Source organism: Grammomys surdaster, unplaced genomic scaffold, assembly GCF_004785775.1.
Source record: "Grammomys surdaster isolate TR1022 unplaced genomic scaffold, NIH_TR_1.0 100, whole genome shotgun sequence".
Taxonomy (NCBI): domain Eukaryota; kingdom Metazoa; phylum Chordata; class Mammalia; order Rodentia; family Muridae; genus Grammomys; species Grammomys surdaster.
Window position 1 is genome coordinate 10362064 of NW_021604579.1, and position 25770 is coordinate 10387833.

At 41.0% G+C, this 25770-nt stretch overlaps 2 protein-coding genes across 2 annotated transcripts in view; one reads left to right on the forward strand and one right to left on the reverse strand.

Annotated features, from left to right (window-relative positions):
- Orc1 (origin recognition complex subunit 1) overlaps positions 1-13203 on the reverse strand; it is a 30521-nt gene extending 17318 nt beyond the window's left edge. The window contains exons 1-5 of the mRNA XM_028787270.1: positions 13109-13203; positions 9922-9957; positions 6200-6298; positions 4488-4612; positions 1889-2067 (exon numbers count right to left, since the gene is read on the reverse strand). Coding sequence (XP_028643103.1) covers positions 1889-2067; positions 4488-4612; positions 6200-6294 — 399 coding nt within the window. The 5' untranslated portion in view covers positions 6295-6298; positions 9922-9957; positions 13109-13203. The remainder of the gene's footprint in view (positions 1-1888; positions 2068-4487; positions 4613-6199; positions 6299-9921; positions 9958-13108) is intronic.
- Positions 13204-13385: 182 nt separating this feature from the next.
- Prpf38a (pre-mRNA processing factor 38A) overlaps positions 13386-25770 on the forward strand; it is a 14512-nt gene continuing 2127 nt past the window's right edge. Inside the window, exons 1-9 of the mRNA XM_028786835.1 lie at positions 13386-13750; positions 15262-15421; positions 16939-17060; positions 19321-19406; positions 21328-21438; positions 23001-23113; positions 24005-24031; positions 24128-24225; positions 25398-25446. Coding sequence (XP_028642668.1) covers positions 13621-13750; positions 15262-15421; positions 16939-17060; positions 19321-19406; positions 21328-21438; positions 23001-23113; positions 24005-24031; positions 24128-24225; positions 25398-25446 — 896 coding nt within the window. The 5' untranslated portion in view covers positions 13386-13620. The remainder of the gene's footprint in view (positions 13751-15261; positions 15422-16938; positions 17061-19320; positions 19407-21327; positions 21439-23000; positions 23114-24004; positions 24032-24127; positions 24226-25397; positions 25447-25770) is intronic.

A 25770-nucleotide genomic window follows, 5' to 3' on the forward strand; every position in this document is an offset into this window, starting at 1 on the left:
AGGAAGGAAGGAAGGAAGGAAGGAAGGAAGGAAGGAAGGAAGACTATCATGGCTGCAGTGGAACCTATGTAGGCTCACATCTTTATCTGAAATGCCACCTTTTATATTTAAAGAGACAGACGCTTTGCAGCACACTGATTGAGAAACTGAGCATTTAAAAAGCCATGAATAGTTCAAGGATTTTAATGAAATAGAAATTATTCCTATTTTGTTTGTGAGACAGTATCTTTCAATGTAGCCCTGGCTTGCCTTGCTCAGAGATCTGCCAGCCCCTCCCTCCTGTAGACCACCATGCCCAGCAAATTATTCTTTTTCTCTTTCATAGGCTTTACTATTTTTTGGACAGGGTCTCCTGTAACTTCTGATCCTCCTAACTCTACCTCTTGAGTATTGGAATTCCAGGTGTGTACCACCACAGCTGGGTTACGTACTGCTGGGGACTGAACCCAAGGCTTCATTCATGCTAGGCAGACTGCCTACTTACTGGACTATATCCTCACCCTGCCTGGCTTCTCTTCTTTATGCTTGCTGTCATCTCAGTTCAAGCACATATTAGCCCATTCCTTGGTTGCCCTACACCCCCAATCTGTTCACCTAGGCCAAACTCCCCAAGATTGTGCCACATGCTAAACAGTTAATGGTGGCACCACACAGCTCCAAGGTCAGATGATTTAAATTGGTTCTCTTCTCTTCCCCTCCCCACACCCCTACCCCCCCACCCCCCTTTCTCTTTGGTTTTGAGACCTCTGGCTGTCCTACAGAACTCATTCTGTAGACCACGCTGGCTTAGAACTCTGAGATCTACCTGCCTTTGCCTCCCAAGTGCTGGGATTAAAGGTGTGAGCCACCACCTCCCTGCCTCTTAAACTGGTTTTTCATTGCCTTCTAAGGTCAAGCTCTACCTCACTTGGTGCTTGGTGTTTCCTAACGGCCTTGCACACTAGCAGAGGCTGGCTTTAATGGTAGTCCTGCTTATAACTCCCAACAGTCTGTGTTCTTTAAGTACCTGGTTGCCTCTGCCCTTGATAAAACACTGACCAACACTAACTGGAGGAGGAAAAGGTTTATTTCACCTTACAGCTTGAAATTGTGGTAAAAGTCCACCACTGACGGAACTGGAGACAGGAACCGAAGCAGAGGTCAAGGAAGAATGAGTGCTGTTTACTGCCCTTGCTTTCTTTTATGACCCAGGAGGTAGCATATTCAGTGGGCTGGGTCCTTCACATCAATCACTAATAAAATGCCCTAGATACTTGCTTACAGACCAATTTGTTGGAGGTATTTCCAAACATCTCTCATTATGTCGAGTTGACAAAAACTAAACAGCACACCTTCCAAATCTATATGCTTCAATGTCTGCCTCTACCTTTCTTGCCTTCATTCATTTAACCATGAAATAAATTTCTATAGCTAGGTCAGACCAGTCTCTATGGCCAATTGTTAAATCAATTCCCCACCCAAAGCCAAACTTCACAGGAAAGCATAATCCTACTTTGGGATATGAAAACAGCTCTAGAGATAAGACTCAACAGCACAGCTCCTGAACCGAAAAATCCTGTAACACAGGGTGGCCTTTAGCAATTAGCACTCTTTACTGAGTTATTCAAGGTGAAGAAATCCTCATTATATATTTAGCCTTACAATGTTCTGTGCTCGTATCATTTTCACTAAAGCACATTTCTAATTCCCGCTCTACTTTCCGGTCATAATCCCAATGTTGCTTCCTCTAGAAAGCTCAGAGCATATGTTCTGTGCTGTCAGTATCTGTGTGTTGGGGGAAGCAACCAAACAGATAGGATTAGAACAAAATTCAAATTAGAACTAGTAATATTTCTGAAGCCATGCAGTGTCGGCGTTAAAGATAGAACCCAGGATTTCAGGCACAAACCTGAACAGGTCCAATGATGGTCTCCACATAAATGTTGTTATCACAGTCAGAGCAGTCATACCAGAATACCTCCTGTGCAGGAGGCCTCCGGCCTAACAGATGCCTTTTAGAGAGAGGAATCTCAGAAAATCGGATGAACCACTGTACTCGTGCACACTTCTTGGGAGGAACTTCAGATCCTAGGAGGACCGGGTGGAAAGGGAAGATTAATTACTAAGGCAAACAATACATAACTGAATACTGCCTACGTGCCAAACACTATACAATAGATATATTTACTCTCAATAAACTCTACAAAATTTTATGTTGCTCCACTTTTTTTTTTTTTTTTCATTTAAAAGCAGAGTTATATAGTCCAGGTTGTTCTAGAACTGTCTTTATAGATCAGGCTGGCCTCAAACTCAGAAATCTACCTCTACCTCCCAAGTGCTGGGATTAAAGGTGTGTGCCACAGGCCTGGTGTTGCCCCATGTTTTATAAAAAGGATTTTAGGGCTGGGGAGATGGCTCAGTGGTTAAGAGCACTGACTGCTCTTCCAGAGGTCCTGAGTTCAATTCTGAGCAACCACATGGTGGCTTACAACCATCTGTAATGGGATCTGATGCCCTCTTCTGGTGTGTCTGAAGAGAGCAATGGTGTACTCATATACATAAAATAAATGAATAAATCTTTAAAAAAAAAAAGAAAGAAAAAGTATGTGACAAATCTAATGTGGAACAGAGAAAATAAAATAAAAAATTTCATTTTTATTTGATATATATGTATGAGTGTTTTGTCTCAATATATGTATGGGTATCACTTGTATGCAGTATCCATGGAGGCTAGAAAGGGGATTAGATCCCCTAGAATTGGAGTTACAGACAGGGGGTACTAGGAACTAGCCCTGGATCCCCTGAAAGTGTAGTGTTTTCAGGCTCTGAGCTATCTTTCCAGCACACCATGCTCTACTTCTTCAGTGTTTACCAGTACACACAGGAATTTCCAAAGGGATGGAAAACAAGTTACTATCACTTAAAATATTAATGAAAAAAATCTTTACAAATTAATGATTATTAAGAAGGCCCAGGGATAGAGAGATGGCTCAGCTGTTAAAGGCTAGGCTCACAACCAAAAATATAAGAAGGCCCCCAGTTAGGCATGGTGGTTTATAACTATAACCCCAGCACTTGGTAAACAAGGGCAGGAACATCACAACTTAAAGGAACAGATTCCAGTTCTGGGTACATGAAACTTAATCTCAAAAACTACACCAAAACAAAAAACACTGGGATACTAAGAAGAGTCAACAAGTAAGGGTACTTGGAGCCAACCCTGAGAACCTACGTTTAATTCCTGGAACCCACAGTGAAAGGAGAGAACCAACTCCCACAAGTGTCCTCTGATTTCTCTCGTGCAGACTATAATGAACTTGTATACACACACACACACACACACACACACACACACAAAGATAAATAAATGTAAAAACAAAATTAAAGTCCTTGAGAACACTCAATAACGACTGTAATGACTTTTCGGAACACAGGCTTATAAGCTTCAGCTTTATTATTATAATTTACCATTATGATAACATTCCAAAAACAAAAGGATATATTTTAATAGTATGACCATGGGCCTCCATCATTCACTCTGTAGAGATACCAAGTCATCGATGGAAGCTCTACACAAGAGCTCCTAAGCCTTAGACCAAGCTCACACTCCTACTGATGGGCTCCCTCTCTAGTAGATAAATAGCTTGATGAAGTTTCTCTCCATGCTTGTCCAACAGTCCTCTGTCCCATCTGTGCTGAGTAAAAATCTCTAACCTTTCTTTCTCACTTAGGCATAGACGCCTCCAGAGGACTCTGGCAACTGCATCCCTATGGAGAGACGGCTTTATACAGTTTCAAATTGCTCCCTTGTTTCTTTTTCTGTTGTCACTTTTTGAGAGGAGGTTTCTCTGTGTAGCCCTCTTGCTTCTTGCTCTTCCCTCTGGAGTTCTAGCCTGTTCCTACCTTTCCAGACATCAGGAAGTAGCTGTGAGTACAATCTCACTCACTAGGCAGATCCTGAATCTAAACCTATCCCAGCCTCCAATGAAGAGCACCATTTTTTTTTTCTAGCCTGTAAAACTTTGTACAAAAGTCCCCATGAGTTAAACATCAAAAGTGTTTTTCTTTTTCCCTGTCTGAACAGGAACTGTTATACCTTTCTAATGCAATTTGCTTCCTCTCTTCTTGTGAAGAAGTCATACTTCAAAGATTTCATAGTAACTTCCTATTAAAACTAAAAAAAACCATACCTAACATTACAAACCATCAGTTTTCCTACTGTCTTTCAAAGTTTCTAACCTCCAAATGCTATACTCAAGAACATTCTTGCCTCTAAAAATAATGGAAAGGCTAAATTCTTGAGCCCTCTAATTCCATTTCACCTCACACCATGCTACCAAGTGCATAAATTCTAGTCAGAGAAAGGAACAGCTAGCACTTACGTGATCCACCATGGTGGATCTGAAATCCATGGTGTTCTGAAAGTGTCTATGAACATAGAACTCAGTGGCTTCCCCTCCTGCATCATGCCCCATAAGATAAGGCTCCCATTTCAGGCCCAAACTCACCATTTTGAAATAATTCAATCAGTTTAGCAACATAGGGCTTTTTATTATCTTCCCCTTGAATCAATACAAACTGTCCAACCTCGATGTGAATCTCAGAACGATCATTGATTTTTATACAAATTCCTCTAGAAAATGACAAAGAAACATGATAATTAAAGTGGGAAAAGATTTTTAGAATTTGATAGTAAAGACAACGTTCATGCCTGTCCAGCTCCCTCTTAAATTCTTTGAGACTTCACGTTTATTTCATGTACCGAGTGCTTGTTTGAATGTCTTTCTATGCACCACATGCATGTGTAGTGCCCTCGGGGGCCCGGATCCCCTGGGACTGAAGTTTACAGAAAGTTGAGTCATAATATATGTGGGGGAATCAAATTTGAATCCTCTGAAAGACCAGCCAGCACTCACAACCACTGAGCCATTTTTCAAGTTCAAAGATGTTCTTACAACTAAAAACTCCTCTAGATGGTTTCTCTAAGCGCTCCAATCATCTTACTGGGAAAACAATGTACCCAGTGAAAGTATAAAGGATAAATGATTAATTTAGATGCCTTCCTACAATTTTTAACTACCTCAGTTACTGGACAAAGAACAAGAAAGGCTTACTTCAAGGGGCTGGAAAACTGCCTAATATCAAAACTGCTGAGGAGTGAGGGGCTGGCTCAGTGGATGAAGCACTTGCTGAGCAAGCAAGCACAAGGACTAGAGTTCAGTTTCCCAGCACTTACAGGTAAGTGTGGCAATCACTGAGAGTCCAGCATTTGGGAAGCAGAACAAGGAATCCCTCACATAGCTAGCTAGCTACATTAGCTGGAATTGGTGAGCTCTGGATTCAGCAAAAGGAACCTGCACCAATAGATAAAGTATAGGGTTTCTATAAGGATCAGGGATCGTCATGGAAGAGGGGATAGATAGGATTCTAAGAACCAGAGGTGATTGATAATAGCATCAAGAAAAACACGTTTTCCAGATACAACAGGGCAGGTGCACACATGAACTCAAGGCAATTGTGATAGCATGCTCAAGACTTTCACAAGCTCCAGCCAGACAAAACCCTAGCACAGAGAGAAGGAGGGCACAAAATCACACCAGTAGCTAAGTAGCTATTGTCATTTGATAGCTAGGAGAGGGAGAGTCAGTTTTCTTTAATAAATTGATCCCTATAGGGCAGGCCCACTCCCAAGACTAGCCAGACAACACAAACTTAAGTCATTTGGTAAAGGGGGTAAGGGGGAAGGAAAGAAATCTCAAAGTTGGGTAGAAAGGGATGAGATAGGAGAGTGGTGACAGGAGGAGTGGGGAGGACAATGAAAGATCAGAACACAAAACGGAATTCTCAAAGGATTAAAACAGTGCAATAAATAAGTAGAGGGCAATCAAGGAAGCACCCAATTTTCATCACCTTCAGATCTCCAGTAAGCATACAGACCTCACACCACAGGCACCCACACAAGCACAAAGTTGGGAAGGACACAGCACCAACATCTCTCTTTATCGTTTAACTTTCAAATTCACCCTAATTAGATGACATTATGGTATACATCAAGTCTTACTAACAAACCACAACAGATGATTTTGCATCACACAAAAACATCTTAACAAAAATACTATGAAACCTCAATCCACAGTGAGAACAGTTTAAATACAAACTATCAAAGGTTTAGCCTGAGAAGCTACGTTTTGCAATCCAACCAAAGAGCTCCACTACTTACTTGTACATTTGTTTCAAGTGTTTTCGATCCGTCAATGGCCTGCCAACCCATGAGAAAGTTTGTCTGGTCTTCTGCCTTGTGAGATAGGATGGCATGGTTCTGATGGGTTGTAAGATAAAGTCAGTCCCTGCCTTAACTGAGTTCAGCATTTTTTTCTCAATACTCCTGCCCCACTACTGTGCCCTCCTCCCAGTCTTGAGCAGGCCTGATAGACCTTGTTTACCACAACAGACCAAATAATAGGACCTAGGTGGAGTTACCCACCTTGGCTGCCCATACAGCCCGCTACAGGAACTTAGAAGAATAAACTGCCTGCTGAGCTTGGCTTGAGACATCTCTGGTTGTGACTAAGGATGGGTTCTCCCACCCATCTCCGGCTGAAACAAGAAGGGGTTCAGTGGGGCTTTCCCTTTAAATTGAAGAGCTGAACATTAAACTTCGAGCCTTGATCAGAGAACTTTGTCTTGGCTTCATTTTTCTCTCGCCCTCCGTCCCTTTCTTCATTTCCAGCCCCCCTTTCAGGAAAACCCAGTTGGTCCGTGGCCACAGGCGGCTACACACTAACACACATTTAAACCAATAACATTAAAAAAAAAAAAACTTTTTGTTTGTTCTTCAAAATACTGTCTCTTTACACAGCCCTGGCTGTCCTGCAACACACTATGTAGACCAGGCTCGTCTCCAACTCATTAAGAGATCCTCTGATTCTACCTCCTGATAGTTGCGATTAAAGACATGTGCCTCCATGCTTGGTTTGCAATAACACTGAAAAAGTCAATCTTGTTGGAAATCAAATACAGGCGATTTAGTATATTTTATATAGAGACTCAATGTAAAAAAAAAAAATTATAAATGCCTACAAGATCTTACTGCTAGGCAGGTGGTAGTGGTGCACACCTTTAATCCCAGCACTTGGGAGGGGGAGGCAGATGGACTTTTGTGAATTTGAGGCCAGCCTGGTTTACAGTATTCCAGGATAGCCAGGGCTACACAGAGAAACCCTGTCTCAAAAAACCAAGCAGAGAGAGAAAGAGAGAGAGAGAGAAAGAGAGAGAGAGAGGAAAAGGTACTTACTACAAACAAAGCACAAGTGTGAACAAATGTCCAAGTGACATGTCTTCAGCTAGGGTAAACTATAATGTAGTAAAGAACAACTCGTGGTGCACAGAGCCGAAAGGAGCGACTGGATGTTAGAGTCAGGTCTTATGACTCAGGGAGAAAGATCTTTGCAAGGATTTATGAGCTGAATATATTAAGTTATCAGCAGACATTGCTAACAGGGACTCAAACTAGGGGTTACCAGGAATAGTGGTACAAATCTACAAAAGCAACATTTGAAGGAGTAGTGATGAATTTTATCAAATGTGTAATTTCACTTACATCGAGGATAGTATTGGCAATATGTTTTTTGTACACAGTGTAAAATCTGTATTATTTGTATTATTTCAAATGCTGATTTCTCTATCCCATTATCTGGTCTCAGTCTGGTCATAGTTCTGTTATGTTTATTCTTAGAAGCTCCTGTCTCAAGTTTGTATAAATATTGGACCTCATTCATTATCCACATTGCCAATAAAAGTCAAGGTGCCAATACAGAGCTTTGCCGAGGATAAAGTGGAACTTTCAATTCTAGGAGAAGTAGAGAAAGAGACAGGAAGGAAAGAAGGAAGGGAGGAAGGAAGGAAGGAAGGAAGGAAGGAAGGAAGGAAGGAAGGAGCGAGCAACCCACAAGGAGAGGTCAAGGAAGCACCCAAAGAGAATTGGAACAAAAAAGTACAAAAAAAAAAAAAAATGCAAGTACTATGGGAATACCGTCTGGGAGGAAGCCTAACTAGCTTGGAAGTTCAGAATGGAGGAATAACTGCTCAGAATTTGGCTCAAGACAATTTTAATAAGTCTTAGTCTTCCAGTGTGGTTATTTGGGAAACTAGTTGGTTAAATACTACACCAGTACTAATTTTATGAATCTATATTAACATAATAATCATTTTACAGAATAAAGACCTAGCTCAGTAAAGTGTCACGTAAGCACGAGGACCTAAGTTTATTTCTCAGAAAGTACATGAAAAGACTAGGCATGGTGGGATGCTCTTGTTATCCTATTGCAGGAGAAACAAAGGCAGGTGAATCCCTGGGACTTGCTGACAAGCTAGGCAACCTACTTAGCAAGTTCCAGGCCAATAAAAGACACAATCTTTAAAAACAAACAAAAACTAGGTAACAGCTCCTAAGGAATGGACCTCACATGCACATAGAAATACACCCATACATAATCAGTAACTAACTATCCTTGCTTTGGCAGAATATTTTTCTTTGCATCTGATAGACCCAGGTCTGAATATTGTGAATAGGTTATAAGAAATGCTGATATTAAAGTACATGGTTGAGAGCAGGCTCAGCACTTACCAAGTTCGGCTCCCAGCACCTACATGGAGGCTCACAATGTCTGTAACTCCAGTTCTAAGGGATTTCATACTCCCTTCTAGCCTCAAAAGCAGGCAATGATAGGTACACATATATATACACTGGCAAACAGTTACACATTAAATAAATCTCTAAAGCACATTTTTAGTGATAGAAAACTGGAAAAGGACTGAAAAGTCTAATATGATTCTCTCTACAATGGAATTAGACATTATAATCTCTCAGTCCTAATAAAAATATCAACCATATCAATCTTAGAATTAAGCTAATTAGTACTAAGCCTTTAATCAAAAATTTATGCTTCTCTTACAGGGTTAACATTACTCTGAATTATTAATGAGAACAAAGTTTTGTTGGAAAAAAAGAATTGTAAAAGCTGTAGATATCCAAATTAAACAAATTGATTTCCTCGAGTTCTGTGGCATTCTATCTTATATTCTGCTCACAAACACTTGATCCCCAAAATTTCTCTGCTTTAAAAAAGTATTTAAAAAACTCCAAGAGTAAAATAAAGATACTGGGTTATTAGGGAGTCTGGCTCTGGTCCCTTCTTTCTGCAAAGAATCAGCTTTCTCCTTTATTTATACTTTGAATGAAGTTTAGCTTTGCAAAAAACCTCAAGAGTGGGGCAGGGAAAAGAGATACATGAGTGACAGCCTTAAAACTTCAGCATTTGTGAGGCAGAAACAAATACCTTTCTGGTGAGTTCCAGTCCAGCCCTGTCTACATGGCAAATTCCAGGTTAACAAGGACTGCACATAGTGAGACCTTGACACAAAAAAAAAAACCAAAAAACACCAACAGGTGCAAATGACTGTGCTATGACTGTAGAGTATAACTTGAACACACTCCCAGTGTCACTAACCTGCACGGCTTTGACTGTACTACTAGAGTGACTCTTACCCAAATACAAGGTAGACCTAAACAAAGAGCAAAGAAGCCAGCCAGGCCCACTGACATAGGAACATAATCCCAACTACTTGGGATTCTGAGGCAGGAGGATCACCAACTTCAAGGCCTGTCAGACAGCATGGGCAAATTAGATGCTATCTCAAAATGTGAAAAGGGGCTGAGGATATGGGTCAGGAGGATGTACTTTCAACTCTAGGTTCAATCTCCAGTACTTGGGAGAAAAATAAAATTCAATTCATACTGTTCAATAATGTTTTGGTAAAAATTAGTGAAAGTGCTTGAATCTACATAAATGTTTAAGGAAAATCCCAACACTTACTTTCAAGATATATTCTTTTTATTTTATGATGCAACACACACTTGTAAGAAATAATCTTATAACTTACCCCAGCTTTCCACAATGAAGTAAAGCAAACGTCTCTCTGAAATAGAAAAGCAAAGACTCAAGTAAATAGTAGTACTCAGTAAGCATCCATTTAAATAAAATGGGAATATCAACTGAATGTCTATATAGAGTTCTAGGGTAGCCAGGGTGACACACTGAAACCCTCTCTGAAAAACAAATACAAAATAACAACAAAAAGTCATTTTTGGAAACTAAAAACTTTCATACAAATTCTTAGATATATGCCCACTCTATGACCCAGCAATTTATAGACATATATAGAATGAAAAGACACGAACCAAAATGTTCTCATTAGTAGTATAGAACAAGAAAATTATCAAACTATGAAAACTGCATTGTTGTGGTTTGGAATTGTATTCTCCCAAAGGTCTCCTGATTAAGCAGTAGCTGCCATCTGATAGGCTTTTGGAAACTGATCTCTTCAATGGATTAAAGGTTCATAAATTGGAGATGATAGAACTTTGAAGTCTTTTAAAATACAGGAAATGAGCACTGGAGAGATGGCCCAATGGTGAGAGTCCTTGTTGCTCTTGCAGAGAACCTGAGCACCCACGTGGCAGCTTAAAACCCCCTTTAACTCCAGTTCCAAGGAATCAGACACCCTCTTCTGGCCTCTGGAGACAAAAGGCACATACTTTATGCATAGACATAAACATGACTTAGGTAAAAGAAGTAGGTCCTTAGGAACAAGCCTTTGGGGAGACCCTTATCTAGTCCTGACATGACTCTAAGACAGAAATTATCTGAAATTGTAAGCCAAAGTAAATCTATCCTCTTTTAGTTTTTTTTTAAAGTATTTTGTTATAGCAACAGAAAGTTGGCAAACATGTGCACACATAAAATGTACGATACCTCAGAAAACGAAAAGATGGCAAGTTAGAGGCCTGTAGCACAAAAGGCCTGCTACCTGCTGTGCTTAGGACTTCTTTTCAGAACTCCTATCATTTATCAACTTCCCACTGAAGAATGACACTGATATAGAAGGATGCTGAAGTGCTAATACACAGTTCAATCAACTGCTCTCCTCCCCCCAGCCCCCATCAGCTCATCAATTATCAGCAAAATGGTGAATGGACTGGAGATCGAGGACTGGCTTGGCCAAGAGAAAAGTCTGACTTCTAGAGATACCCACTGAAGGTCTTGATGTCAGATACCACAAATCTGAAATATGCACCCAGTACAGGAGCCACACCTAGGCAGCAACAGAACCTTAATAAAAGCCCAAACTCCTGACATACGTACCTCAGATGTATCTTTAAAATAACCCCAAAACAATGTATGTAAATTCATAGAAGATCCTCAATGATACTATTTGCTAATGAAAGGTAGAGGTTGTCTTTTTAAGAGTTAACTCTGAACAGTCAGATACCAATAAACTACCTTACCTTAGGCATGTTCGTATTAACTGTGAAAATGGACAGCATTTTCTTCTGGCAGCTTATTATAATAAGTTAGGCTTCCCAATCACAGAGTGGCAGGTCCACCAGACCCATTTCCTGATCCACAAAATGGAATAGTACCTTTTTTTTTTAACCACTATTATTTGAGGCCTGTGTGCTAAGCACTGTTCTAAGATAATCAGTAATAAGGGTGAGAAAATACAGTATGATAAACCAATGTCCATCCTACTATAACCAACTATTGAAACAATAGACCCCAAAAGTTTGAGTTGTCTCAGGAATTTCATCCTGAAGAATACTGAAGCCAGAGGAACAACTTGTCTTCAGGAAGGACAGACAACAACAGTTCTGTAGGAGCCTCTCAGGAGAGAGAGCTGAGATAACTCTGTGTGTGTTTGTGTGTAGCCGATGGCACACCTTTGGCAGATTGCTCAGTTAAGGCCTTTTATTTAATTAAACCATACCCTCACATTAGGACTGAGAAAATGGAATGAAGAAGGCTAGAGTCACTGGATATCTCTCTCCTCAATGTGGCCACAGTGAAATCTTTTTTCTGCTTCTTATTAATCTGCCCTCCCCCCCAAAAAAAACCAACAACAACCATTTCTTTTGCCCATGTGTGTGTGATCTAGTCTAACTGTAGCACACATGTGAAAGCAGAGGTCAATTAGAGGCAGCAGGTTCTCTCCTCTCCTGTGGGTTCCAGTTTAGTGTCAAGAGCCCATACTGGTTGAATCATTACGCAGGTACTAATTCGGCCCCTTTTTCTTGGAATATTGAGGATGAGTGGCAGAACGTGGCACAGGCTTTGACCCTGATAAAGTTACTTTTTTGCATTCGAATATAAAGGTCAGCATTTTATTTATATCTTCTGCACATAACTAGATGATATGTATTTCACAATTCAGTGCAAACACTGCACTCACTTTCACAGAATTCAGAAACCTCCAAACATGCAACTACTGCTTCTAAAAATTTTTAATTCTAGTCAGGCAGAGCCCGGCTGATCTGTTTGAGTGTAAGGCCAGAATATGTTCCAGGAAAAACATTGCTACACAGAGAAACCCTGTTTTGAATCCCCTCCCGGACCTTCCCCAATTGAATTCTGAAAAAAATGCGTGTGGTGGGTTAATTAATTCTAGCGCCTCAGAGGCAGAGGCAGTCTCTAAGTTCGAGGCCAGCCTGGTCCAGAGCGAGTTACAAGACGGTCAGGAATACACAGAAAAATCTCTAAAAACCATTACAGTAGAAAATAAAGTACGATCATTCGACTTTCATGGAAAACTAAAATGATCTCATGATAAGAATCTCGCAGTTCATTAGAACTCCCAATTTCTACAATTGTTACGAATACACTAGACCCAATTAAAAAACGAGCCATTAGACAGTCTCTCCTGTCACTGGGGATGAAAGCTCACCTAAAGGCAAGCCATTTGGAGAGGCGACCTGAGGAGTACAGGACGCGAAAGTGACCTAGAGAAAGTCTGTCTCTGGGCGGAATACTAGCGAAGCGGATGGCAACATCAGCTCCGCGGTTCCAGAGGAAAGGTTGCGAGTGCTTTTCAGAAGCAGTGCACGTGGAAAGCCAAAGCCTTAGGCTCCCCTGAGGGCAGGCGTCGCCCGCTCCTCTGAGGTCTCCTTCAGTGCAGGAAGTGTTCCAGGAGCTCGGTGGAGGCGAGGAGAATGTTTACTCGCTTGCGAGCGGTGCCGGCACTTAAGGTCCTAGGCGCACGTGTGTGGAGTCTGTGGACAACGACCCGCACTCACCTCGCCAAAGCTTGCCAGGGCTGTCCGCTCCCCTCCGCTTCCTACTACTTGCAGTCCAGGCACTGGGGTAGCTGTACAACCCTCGCTCTTCCAGGGTGGGTTCCTCCGGGCGAGGACAGCTGCAATACGTAGTCACCACTATCAGCTGACTTAAGAATGGAAGTCCAAGGGAAAAACTTTTCGCGCCACTAATCGAAACCCCGCCCATTGTCTGATTCTGATTTGGTGTTTCTAACACCTCACCACGCCCTCCGAGGGCTCATGACGTATTTCCGTCAATTTGCTTCAGCCCACTCAGTTGCGGGTTGTGCGTAGTCCGGAGAAAGCTCTGCGCCACAGCTTCCGGTACAAAGCAGGTGGCTTTCCGCGGTTCGAAGGGAGTCCTTCATGTTTCTCTAGCCTCTGGTAGTTTTTGGGTTTTTTTGTTTTTTGGGTTTTTTTTGTTTTGTTTTTAAAACCTGGATGTGACGTATTAAGCAAGCCGACGGAAGTAGAATTGTAAGCGTTCTAAAATGGCGAACCGTACGGTGAAGGATGCCCACAGCATCCATGGCACCAACCCTCAGTATCTGGTGGAGAAGATCATCCGGACGCGAATCTATGAATCAAAGTACTGGAAAGAAGAATGTTTTGGACTTACAGGTGAGTGACAGCGCACAGCCCGCATCTCGGGTGTTTTCTTCAGTCTGAGTGAGGAAGGTTAGACCCTCTGGGATGATACTGGGAAGAGTATGTCAACCATTCACATAAACTGCTCTGAGCCTGAACTTGTACTAGACAGGACACAGACAAATTTGACACGATTTTTCTTTTTTTCTCCTTTTTTTTCTTTTCAGTTTTCCGAGACAGGTTTTTCTTTAATAGCCCTGGCTGGGACTCGCTTTGTAGAACAAGCTGTCATCGAACTCCTACCTCTGCCTCCTGAGTGTTGGAATTAGAGGAATATGCCACCATCGTAGGGTTGACCGGGTCTTTCTTGATGCTGAAGTATTTCTTTAGGTTCTCTGAGCCATTCCGGTTTTTTTTTATAGTCTCCTGAGTCCTAGACTGTTTTATCTCAGGGACTGGATAACAGCTCCTTGAATACAGCTTTCTGAAAGATGTTCAAGGAACATCATCATTCTTATAGTCAAATTCTTGCTGTTCCTAAATGAGTCAGTATTTTCATTTTTGACCTACTTCCCCTAGTCCTTTAGGTTTTTGTTTTGTTCTTTTGTTTTTTTTTTGTTTTGTTTTGTTTTTTCCTTGAGACAGAGCCTCACTATGTTGCCTTGGATGGCCTGGAACTCTCTTTGTAGACAAGGCTGGCCTTGAACACACAGAGATTCATCTGCCTTCTGAACCCTAGGATCAAAGCCGTGAGCCACCTCAATGGCTCCTACAATACAAGTTTTTGAGAGTAGCTGTCTGGTCAGGTTTCCAAGCTTTGTTCAAATTCACCTGGTGTGACTCTGGCTGTGGTTCTTGAGCACGTAAATCACTTAACCATCTTTTGTCCTCATTATCTTTAGCTGGAAGTCAGGACAATGTTTATTTGAATTTTTGTTTTTGTTTTAGGAAGGGTTTCTCTGTGTAGTCCTGTACACATCCTGTGTACAGAGTGAAACTCACTCTGTAGACCAGGATGGCCTAGAACTCAGAGAGGTGTGCCTGCCTCTGTCTCTCGAGTTCTGGCATTAAAGTTGTATACCATCAACAACCAGCATCTAGTAGTAATAAGAGGAGTTTCCCCCCATGATTTGTTGTATAAAGATTGAGGACTCAAGAGTTCCACCCATCGTTGATGGACTAAAAAATTAATGGGGGCTTGGATAAGGGGTCTGTGTCTTTTGTAGTGGTGTAGTTCCAGGCATATGTAGCCCTGGCTGGCCTGAAACTCACTCTGCAAACTAGGTTGGCCTCAAACTCAAGAGATCTGCTGGCCTCTGCTTCCTGAGTGTTGAGATTGAAAGCAAGCTTCACCATGCTCAGGGTTTTTTACTTTTCCTTTTTAAGGCTGTCATTTTTATTAATAAGCTCTTGTTCACTTAATATTAAACTCTTTTGACTATTTAGGAACTCTAAACCTTTAGCTATTTAACCTTCCAACCAAGAAAAACTTAAGGCCTTTAATATGTCTAAGGTGTATGTCACTTTGTTTTTGGTTGTTTCAGCTGAACTTGTAGTCGACAAAGCCATGGAGTTAAAATTCGTGGGTGGTGTGTATGGTGGAAACATAAAGCCAACCCCTTTTTTGTGTTTAACCTTGAAGATGCTTCAAATTCAACCTGAGAAGGATATCATTGTTGAGTTCATAAAAAATGAAGATTTCAAGTGAGTACAATGTTAACTAGTGCAAACATTTTAGTGGTTCAGAGTTGGCTTTGTTAGTAGGACTGACTGTTAGGTGTCTCAGTTCCACAGGCTTTTGCCCTTGAACTTGTATTTTGTCTGCTGTGGTTATGTAGACCTAACTTTCCCTTCCCCCAAATGGATTTTACAAATTAAATAAGTATACACACATAATATTTGTACATATGTATACATACACAGATACAAACAGTGTATCTCATCAAAGTGATATGTTGGTAGACATCAGATGTGGGAGTCATACAACACAGAATGTTAGTTGACAGGTTAGCTCTGTATCTTATTTAGACTTTGGTACCTATTGACTGTAATCCTGTAGAATTTCTTTAATTTTTTTAAAGCCTGTCAATGTATGGTAAATATAATGAGCAGTTCCACATCATCCATTCCCTAAGAATACGGAGGCAGGTGTACTAGTGATCCTGTGCCAAGCGAAATGTCTTAAGGGCTTTATAGATAGTGATTCATATACTTTTCATACCACTGCTTTAAAAAAAACTATGTCTATTTTACAGAAACTGAGGCACAGAGAGATTGTAAGGAATTTGCCTAAGGTCAGAAAACTAGACCTGTGGCTGAGATAAAGCCTTTGGATAGAACACATGGCAGGGGTCTGAGTCTGATCCCCCATTGTGAATTGGAGAGGCAAAGCTGGCTTCAGAGTACACTTTTGCTTTGGTTAGCTTTAGTTTGCTTTGGTTTGGATTTTGAGATACAATGTATTCCTGGCTGGCCTTATATTTATGGCAGTTCCCTACCCTCTGCCTCCTGTGTGCCAGGCCTCAGCTATGATTTCTGTCAGAACGTATATTCATTGCTGTACTGTTCTCATGTAATGAAGCTTGAATTTCAAATGGAGATTGGAGTAAGGAATTGGATATATGATATAAAGGAGGAGGAGGAATAATACCAAAAAACCCTGACAATTAGAAATTAACTAACTTAGTAAGGACGTAACGTGTTCATGCTGTTCATAACACTACAGTTTTCTTGCATTTATTTATGGCACCAAGGCAGTACATGAGGTGGCAGATTCTCCATTTTAGAGGTTGAAAAAACAAGTTCAATGTCTGTTACTAAATTTAGTAATTTATGAAATCAGAATTTTAACCTCTGTGACTTTGACCTTTATCCAGAACCTACATTTGTGCCTATATATTCATTTTCTGGCATTGTTATAAAATGTATATTATGCCTTCTGTGTTAAATGTATCATCTTTTTGGAATCTTAGGCTAATTCTTTGAAGTTTTACAGATGCTATATCTGAAGTTGAGCAGCATGTACCAAACCCCACAGCTAGTGATTGGTACATTGGCAAGTTGATAAGCTCTGCATATTTTAGCCACCATCTGTTTAACAGTACCTTCAGAATTACGGCTTTTTGTCTGATAACAAGAGAAAAACAGTAAACATTTTTACCGACTGTTGTCATGAGGAAGTCTTGGGATGGCCTGTTGTTTCATTGTCGTCTCTCTGGTAGGTATGTCCGGATGTTGGGGGCACTTTACATGAGGCTGACAGGAACTGCAATTGATTGCTACAAGTACTTGGAGCCTTTGTACAATGACTATCGAAAAATCAAGAGCCAGAACCGAAATGGAGGTATGATGCCAAAATCTCTAGACTGTTATTCCGCAGCCTATCTACTCATTTTCACACGCACTAACTGTTCCTTTGCATGTGCATCATTGCTGTCTTCCACCAAACTTTCTGTCTCCCTCACTGGAAACATTAGCCGTAGTTGGCCTTAACCCTTTGGGAAGATAGCTGCCTCCCTTTTCTGTTGCATTTCATTCTAAACCCTGACTTAGGTCAGATATATTTTCCACATATGCTCCATCCACAAGATGTAGAAGCTTCAAAATGGTTCCTTTATAAAAACCTGCTTTAGCTTGCACAAGGTGAGTTTACAAATCCTACAGCTTCACATTTTTCCCCGTAGGCTGCTTCTCTAGGATTGTTTCCATGCTATGCTGTATTTTGTAGACTAAGTGGACTATGTTACTCATGTAGGGACCCCAATGAAAAACACTAAGCATATCCAAGGAGATTTCTCTCTTTTATAGCTACATCTGTGCTTAGTTTTGTCTTGTTTTGAGGGCATGTGGCCCAGGCTAACCTTCAACACTGTAGCTGAGGATGACCTCAGACTTCTGATTCTCTGGCCTTTGCCTCTCAAATATGGGAATTACAGGAGTGCACTACCATGCATGTCTTGGGAGGGAATAGTTTTGGAGAATTGAACCCTGGGGAGGGCAGCATGCATGGGAGCTCAGTGCTCTGCCACTGAGCTACTGGCCCTGTCCTCAGAGATACACCTATGCTGAGGAGGGATTTCTAGTAATGTAATCAGAAACTCTCAAGTGGAGAGACAACCTTTCTTCTTTGGGATATAGAAGATTAGCAATTTAGTAGAAGTTGAATATCTCCCTATTCTAAATGGCTTAGACTCAGAGTGTTGCAGATTTCAGGGCATTTTAGATTTTAGAATGGTTGTATAAGGTATCAGTTAAGTTCTCTATCCAGAAACCTCAAATACTCCTTAGGAATTCTAAATCTGTATTATACTTTAAGCTTTTATTAATTTATTTCTTCATATATATATATATATATATATACACACACACACACACACACAAGAAGGAGGGAGAGAGAGAGGGAGAGGGAGGGAGGGAGGAATATGTCAGGTGTTATGTCATGAACTAGAAGCAACATAGTGAACAGGTGGTCGGTCATGGGTTATGACTGTGGTATCTAGGACATTCTGTGGTGGTACTGTGCGCGACCATATGTTGAGCAGCATCTCTGTCCATTCACTAATAAACTTAAGTAGCACTTTCTTTAAGTAGGGTAATAGAGGTCTGCAAAGTTAATATTAGTATGGAGATTCTAAAAAATTATCATTTTATGTTATAAAAAATAAATATTTTTTTTAATACTTTGTCTGTATTGTGGTGGTGATTGTAAATGGTACATGTGTAGAAGTCAGAAGACAAATCTGAGAGTTTTGGGGTTTTTTTTTTGTCTTTCTTTTTTTCCTATTGTGAGTTCTAGGGATCAAGCTAAGGTCATTAGGTATGTGTAGCAAGTGCTTTTACCTACTGAGCTATCTCACCACAGGCCTCTAAAAGAGAAATATAGTATATTTAGGGACATTATGGATTAATGTGAGAAATTACTATTAAATGACCTATTAAAATTAACTTCTGATATATTCTTGAGTTATCTAGTCAAGATTATATGACATAATTAAAGACCATTTATGTCTATTTTTATGTTTGTGTCTCCTGTTTTTTGCTTTCACTCTCTTGCTCTCTCTCCTTGGTGTTGATAGGAATTGAATCTAGAACTTCATTCAAGGCAAGTGCCCTACCATTGAACTATGCCCACAGCCCATCTTCTGCTATCTGGAACAGCCTCATTTATCTCTTAGTGTCTTCTTTCTAAAGAGGCTTGGCTGGGCTGATAGCTCCTGTCAAGCTAGATGTAAGCCTGAGACTCATATGGTAGGAGAGGACAGATTCTGGAAAGTTTTCCTCTGATCTCTAAATATATACTGTGGCAAAAGCGTGTGCATGGGCATGCAATAAGTAAATAATAAATGTTATTAAACATTTTTAAAGAAGTAAGACATAGGGTTGGGAACTTAGCCCAGTAATAAGGTTGGAGATTTAACCTAGTGGCAAAGCACTAGCTAGAGGCAAGCACAAGTCCCTACTTTCAGTTCTTGTCTCCAAAAGAAAGGAAGGAAGAAAAGAGGCGTGGCATGTAGGGAGCTTCATATAAAATTTCATGATTCTTTTACTCGTTGGGTCACTAAGTCATTTCCAGGTTGCTTAATCTAATAATCTTTCTCTTCCAGAGTTTGTACTGATGCATGTAGATGAGTTCATTTATGAACTACTGCACAGTGAGAGAGTCTGTGATATCATTTTGCCCCGGCTACAGGTATGAGACAAAGATCCCCTCTTACCTCCCACATAAACACAAATACTACTAAAACACTGAAGCTTTAAGAGTTGTCGTAATAAGTCCTTATACGAAAACTTAGAGGATAGGGATCGAGATAGAAGCAAGTCATGTTTCATGGGTAAGCTTTGAAAATGAAGAGAGGAAGCTGAGCGGTGGTGGTGCACGCCTTTAATCCCAGCACTTGGGAGGCAGAGGCAGGTGGATCTCTGAGTTCGAGGCCAGCCTGGTCTACAGAGTGAGTTCCAGGACAGTCAGGGCTACACAGAGAAACCCTGTCTCGAAAAACCAAAAAAGAAAATGAAGAGAGGAAAGGTTCTTTAGGATGTCTTATCCCAAATATTATAGCTGGAGTATTGTTTTTTCAAATTGGTAAGCTAGGCTATGAAATAGAAAAAAGATCACTAGGAATGAGAAAGAAAACACTCAATCCCCTAAACTTCTTGTTTATCATCTTGCTTCACATCCAAATTGATTACTGTTCATAAAGCAACAAAAAAAGAGCTTTTAGGCCTGCGAAAATGGCTTACTGGGTAAAACATTTGCTGTACAAGTCGGACACCCTGAGTCCTTATCCTCAGAACCCACACACAGAGCTGGTGCTTGCAGCAGTAATGTGAGCAGGCCACTACTGGCAGAAGGAAGACAAGAGAGGGGATAACTGCCAGAAGCTTACAGGTCAGCTAACCTAGCATCCACAGCAGTGGACAAGAGACCTGCATCAAATGAAGTGGAAGGCAAGAAATGACACCCAGATCGTCCTCTGACTTCACATGTATACTCTGGCACATGTGCTCACACTCACAGATAAAATTGTAAATTATTCAAAGAACTAAACAACCTTACTGAAAGTTTATTGTGCCAGACATTTGTGGTACAGGACTTTAGTCCCAGCACATGGGGCCTGTTCTAGTTCTAGGACAACCAAGCCTTCATAGTGAGACCATCACAAAAACAAACAATAACACCCCTCCCCCCAAAAAAAACCCTTCCAAACAACAACAATGAAAACAAACAAACAAAAAGCAAACAAAAAACACCAAGTGCTAGGGAAATGGTTCAGTGGTTAAGAGTGTTTGATCTGTAAACATAAGGACCTGAGTTCAAGTCTCCAAACACCCATGTAAAAAGCATGGCTGCTAAGTACCTATAACCCAAGCTTGGCAGGCAGAGACAGACAAATGCTTAGAACTTGCTGGCCAGATAGTATAGCCAAAACGGCAGGCTTCCAGCTCAGGTAAAGTCTGTCTCATTGAAGTAAAGTAGAGAGTAACAGAAGACAGTGAAGTCCTATTCTGGCCATCCATAGGTAAGCTGGCACATATATTTGGAGACTTGTGTACTTGTGTCACACACACAAATGGGCAAATTTGCCTTTATAAAATTAAAACATTTGCCTTTATGTTATTTTTATTAATTATTACTAGTGCTGAGTGTGTTTGGATGTGCCAGGTCATATAGGGGCCAGAGGACAATCAGTTCTCACCTTCTACCAGAGACTACCAGAGGAGGGCATTGGGTCCTTTGGAACTAGTGAGCCACCATGTGGGAACTGGCTCCTGAGCTCTGATCCTTTCCAAGTGCAGCAAGTGTTCTTAATAGCTAAATCATCTTTCCAGCCCTGAAGTTAACATTTTTTGGCAACAAACATATTGACAATGCATTGACCTTACAGTATAAGATCACAGGAAATAGAACCAATTGAAAATGAACTTGTTCTCTTCCCAGTCTGTTTATGTTTGTAGGGAACTTTAAAAAGCATATGGATTCCAGGTATATTAATAATATCATACTGGAGCTGTGGTTCCAAGGCTTTTCTATCAACCCTAGAAGCTCAGTGTTAGGATCAGGATATGGAAGAAATGGCAATGACTTTTAATTTTGACTGTGTTCTCTGTAGAAACGCTATGTGCTGGAAGAAGCTGAGCAGCTGGAGCCTCGAGTCAGTGCTCTAGAAGAGGACATGGATGACGTGGAGTCCAGTGAGGAAGAAGAAGAGGAAGATGAGAAGGTAAGGTATATAGGAAAGCTTTAAGGGCTGAGAAGGAAGGAAATAGCCCTTACTTTATTTTTTAAGGTTTAGTTTTTAAATTAATGATAACCTTTTCTTTTTACATTCTTTGTGGATGAATTACTTTTGGAGTCCTTTTGGACAAGGAGCACTGTATTGTGTGGATAAGGCTAGGAAGACATTTCAGTTCTGCCACAGGAATAGTAGGATCACAGGCCTGTGCCTAAAAAATAAGAGTGCTGTATTCTTACTAAAATTATGAGCTTCAGTGTCTAATACTCCTTGGCGTGGATACTCCTTTCCTGTAATAGTAGTAGAATGGTCTTAATAGTCTTGATTTTTCTCCCTGTTTTAGGGATTGCATCCACAGTCTCACCTATGCTAGATGCATATTCTATCCCTGAGGTGCACTCAGTCCCTACTGCTGTGTTAGATTGCTTGTCTTCTGTAAAGCAAGGATTTCAGTATCTTTCTCTGAATACTGTTATGTGTTCATGAAGGTCTTAGTATATTCCCACATAATTGGTAAATGAATGGTAACTATCAAAAAACTTGGACAAAACACTTGCCATGCTTGAACATACTCTTAAGGAGAGATGTTACCTGATCATATTTTGTCAGAATAATTATAGTGCTGAAAGGTTGTAAACAACCCACCTCCTCAGCTGTTACTATGTAAGTAGTCAGGTCTATTGTTGACATGGTCTTTAAGCAGCCATTAACATGATGACCGTGTGGGAGTGCTTACAGTAGCATAGCTCTAAAGCATTTGTGATTACATCCTAAGAAAACCTGTGAAAGCCAGAAGGCTATACAAGAAATGCTTGCCATGGTGGCACACGCCTTTAATTTTGAGCCCTCTAGACAGGCAGAAACAGGTAGAGCTCTGTGAGTTTCAGACCAGCCAGAGTTTCACAGTGAGCCCTTATCTCTAAAAAATTAACCTCAAATTGGGTTTTATATTGATAAAACAGTAATCTAATTCATTCTTTTCCTCCACTTAGTTGTTTGACATCTTTACCACAATCCCAAGTTATAAATATTATATGTAGGTAACACTCTGGGTATTGCTACACTTTGCTTCTCTTTTTTGTTGTTGTTTTTTCCAAGATAGGGTATATACTTTGGCTATCCTGGAACTATATAGAATAGAATGGTCCCAAACTCATTAAGATCCACCTGCTTCAGCGTCTCCAGCAGGGATTAAATGCATAATCATGCCCAGCTCCTGCTGCTACATACACTTTTGGTAGAGCTAGAGGAAATTTTTTAAAGGTTAAAATCTACTATGGCTTTGCATTTACCAGTACTGAACTTGAATCTATTTCACATTCCTAAGGAAATCAGCATTATTATTTCTTACTGTAGTCATCACAGGCAAGTGATACTGCTGTCAATAAAAAGGTCACTAATTCTTTGTCAATAGAACTACCGACCTATGAAATCAAATCATTGTAAAGCCACTTGAGAGATGTACACTGGACAGAATATTAAGGGGACTATAACCATGTTCTTCATGGCTGTCTTTAACAAAAGCCAATATTCATTTATCTCCTTTCAAGCTGGAAAGAGTGCCATCACCTGACCACCGACGAAGAAGCTACCGAGACTTGGACAAGCCAAGGCGCTCACCTGCACTGCGCTACAGGAGGAGCCGGAGTCGTTCTCCCAGAAGGTAGGGCTAGAACACTTTGCCCCTGTTTATGTTTCCCTATTACTACTGCACCAATCACCCTTAAAACCTCATTGGTAAGCCGGGCGGTGGTGGCGCATGCCTTTAATCCCAGCACTTGGGAGGCAGAGGTAGGCGGATTTCTGAGTTCGAGGCCAGCCTGGTCTACAGAGTGAGTTCCAGGACAGCCAGGATTACACAGAGAAACCCTGTCTCGGAAAAAGCAAAACAAAAAAACAAAAACAAAACCTCATTGGTAGACAGAAAAACCCATTTGGGGCTAGGACAGATGGCTAAGTGTATAAGAGCACTGGTTGCTCTTCTGGAAGACCTGGGTTCAATTCTCCCACATCCAGATGACAGCTCACAACTGTAACTCCAGTTCCAGGGGATCCCACACCCTCACACCTGTGTACATTAAAAAAAAAAACATTTCTTTGCTTAGTTTGTTGTCAGTGAATTAAGCTGGACTTGATATACAGTTCAGTTATGTTTGCTCACCTGTTTTCTGACTATGTATTACCCAGATAGTAGAAAGTGGTGGTAATATGAATGGCTAGAGCAGCTCCCCTGTACCTCCTATCTCTTATCAGGTTAAATTGGCTAATTATGAAGGAGTTGACAGAATTCAAGTGCCAGTAGGTCCTTTTATGCAAATGTTTTTCCAGTATTTATTTATGGCACATTTGCTATTATCTCACTGCTCAAAATAAGTTGCATGGTCAAACAGTGTTAGAAGTAATATACTACATCTCAGGCATAGAACAAGTAAGAATCAGAAGCCACTGTGTTCAGTCCCCAACACTTCTCCCTCATAAAAAAAAGGAGAGGGTGGTTTTATTTTTTTCAATGTACACTATCCAGTACACTAACCTGCTCTTCCTCTTGCCACAGGCGGAGTAGATCCCCTAAAAGAAGAAGGTAGGTCCTTAGTTATTTCTGACAAGATGGTTTTGAAAGGGGATGTGGTGGGGTTTATTGTAAAATAGGTTCTGAGCTAACTGTTCTTTTCCACAGTCCTTCTCCCCGACGAGAAAGGCATAGGAGCAAGAGTCCACGACGCCATCGAAGCAGGTCCAGAGACAGACGACACAGATCCCGCTCTAAATCCCCAGGTGTACTATTCAGGCCTTTTACTGCTTGTCTTAGTAACTAAATCTAAAAGGAGCATTACGACTGCTGCAACATGAAATACCAAGCTGCACTACTACCTAGCAGAAAAGGAGAGGGACATGGAATTCAAATGTTTAGACGTTTCTGAGCTTCATTAAACAGAAATGGGATTTCAGTTTTTTATCCAAATTGCACAAATAAGGACCAGTATAATAGAGGTTAAAGCTTAAGGTAATTAACATTTTATCGAGTTAGCCTTATTGTTCTGGATATATGATTTGATTACTGCATTCCCTGCAACAACTAATAACCAGTTTAGAGAGCTGTGATAGTAAGTAGGCCAAAAGGTAATGTGAGGAGGAGAGGAACTGGGGGAGGAGAGAATGAAGGCTGTTATGGCCAGATCTCAGGATTCCCAGAAGAGCTCAAAGAATTGCCAATCTGATGTAGTTCGACAAAAAGAGTTTTTTAATAATGCAAGCCTGGTTGGGATCGATAACCGTTCCCACTGCGCTGGGCAGAATTGCAATCCTTCGTCTAGGGCCTTGGGATATTTATCCATAGGCAGATTTTGGGGTTTCAGGTTACAAGGAAAGTGATAAAGGAAGTCATCTCTCAAACACAATGTTTGTTTAGGTACAGGCAGGATTGCACACCTGGGGAGGGAAGCTCTTTTGGCCTTTATGGTGCTATCAGGGACTAAGGTTTTTACAAACTGGCCACAGCTGTCTGGGAATGCTTGATTGCCCCAAAGCATGGTGCTTATCTCCCCAAGGATGTTTGGTCTGTTGCTTTTCCCAAGAATGGGGGCCACCTGCACAGGAGAGTGCTTAGCCATCCATCAGAGAGGGTGCCAGACTTGGAGACATGGGACCTGAGAGTTCTTGCTGTTTATCTGTTCTCAAACTGGCATTTGCCATTCACTGGATGGGGTTTTCATTAGCGAGTGTCATTATGGAATGGGGATAGCCATATTTTGGCACCAGGCTGTGCCTCCTTTTAAAGGTCAGGCAGTGGAAAAGAGCAAGTGGGGTGAGGGGAGACTTTCAGGAAGGGAGTGCTGAGTCAAGGGGAAGCTTTGTGACTGTGGAGTGTGAGGCTGGCTGCCCAGCCTCTTCAATGGCCTCAGAGTGGGAGAACAGAAACACTCATCCAATGACCTTTTCTTCCCTAGGTCACCACCGTAGTCACAGACACAGAAGCCACTCAAAGTCTCCTGAAAGGTATGGGCTAAACCTCTATTTTAAGAATTTAGTACTTGGCTGGGAAGGTGACTAATTGGGTAAATAAAATACTTGTCATGAAAGCATGAGGACTAGAATTCAGTCTATACCAACTGTTAAAAGCCAGATGCGCCTAAAATTTTAGTTCTAGAGAGACTGGAAGACCTCCTGAACTTGCTGGCCTGTCTAGCCAGTCTTAAGGCTTCAAATTCAGTGAGAGACCTTGTCTCAAAAAATGAAGTGGAGAATGATTTAGGAAGATATTCGATGTTTACACCTCTCTCTCTCTCTCTCTCTCTCTCTCTCTCTCTCTCTCTCTCTCTC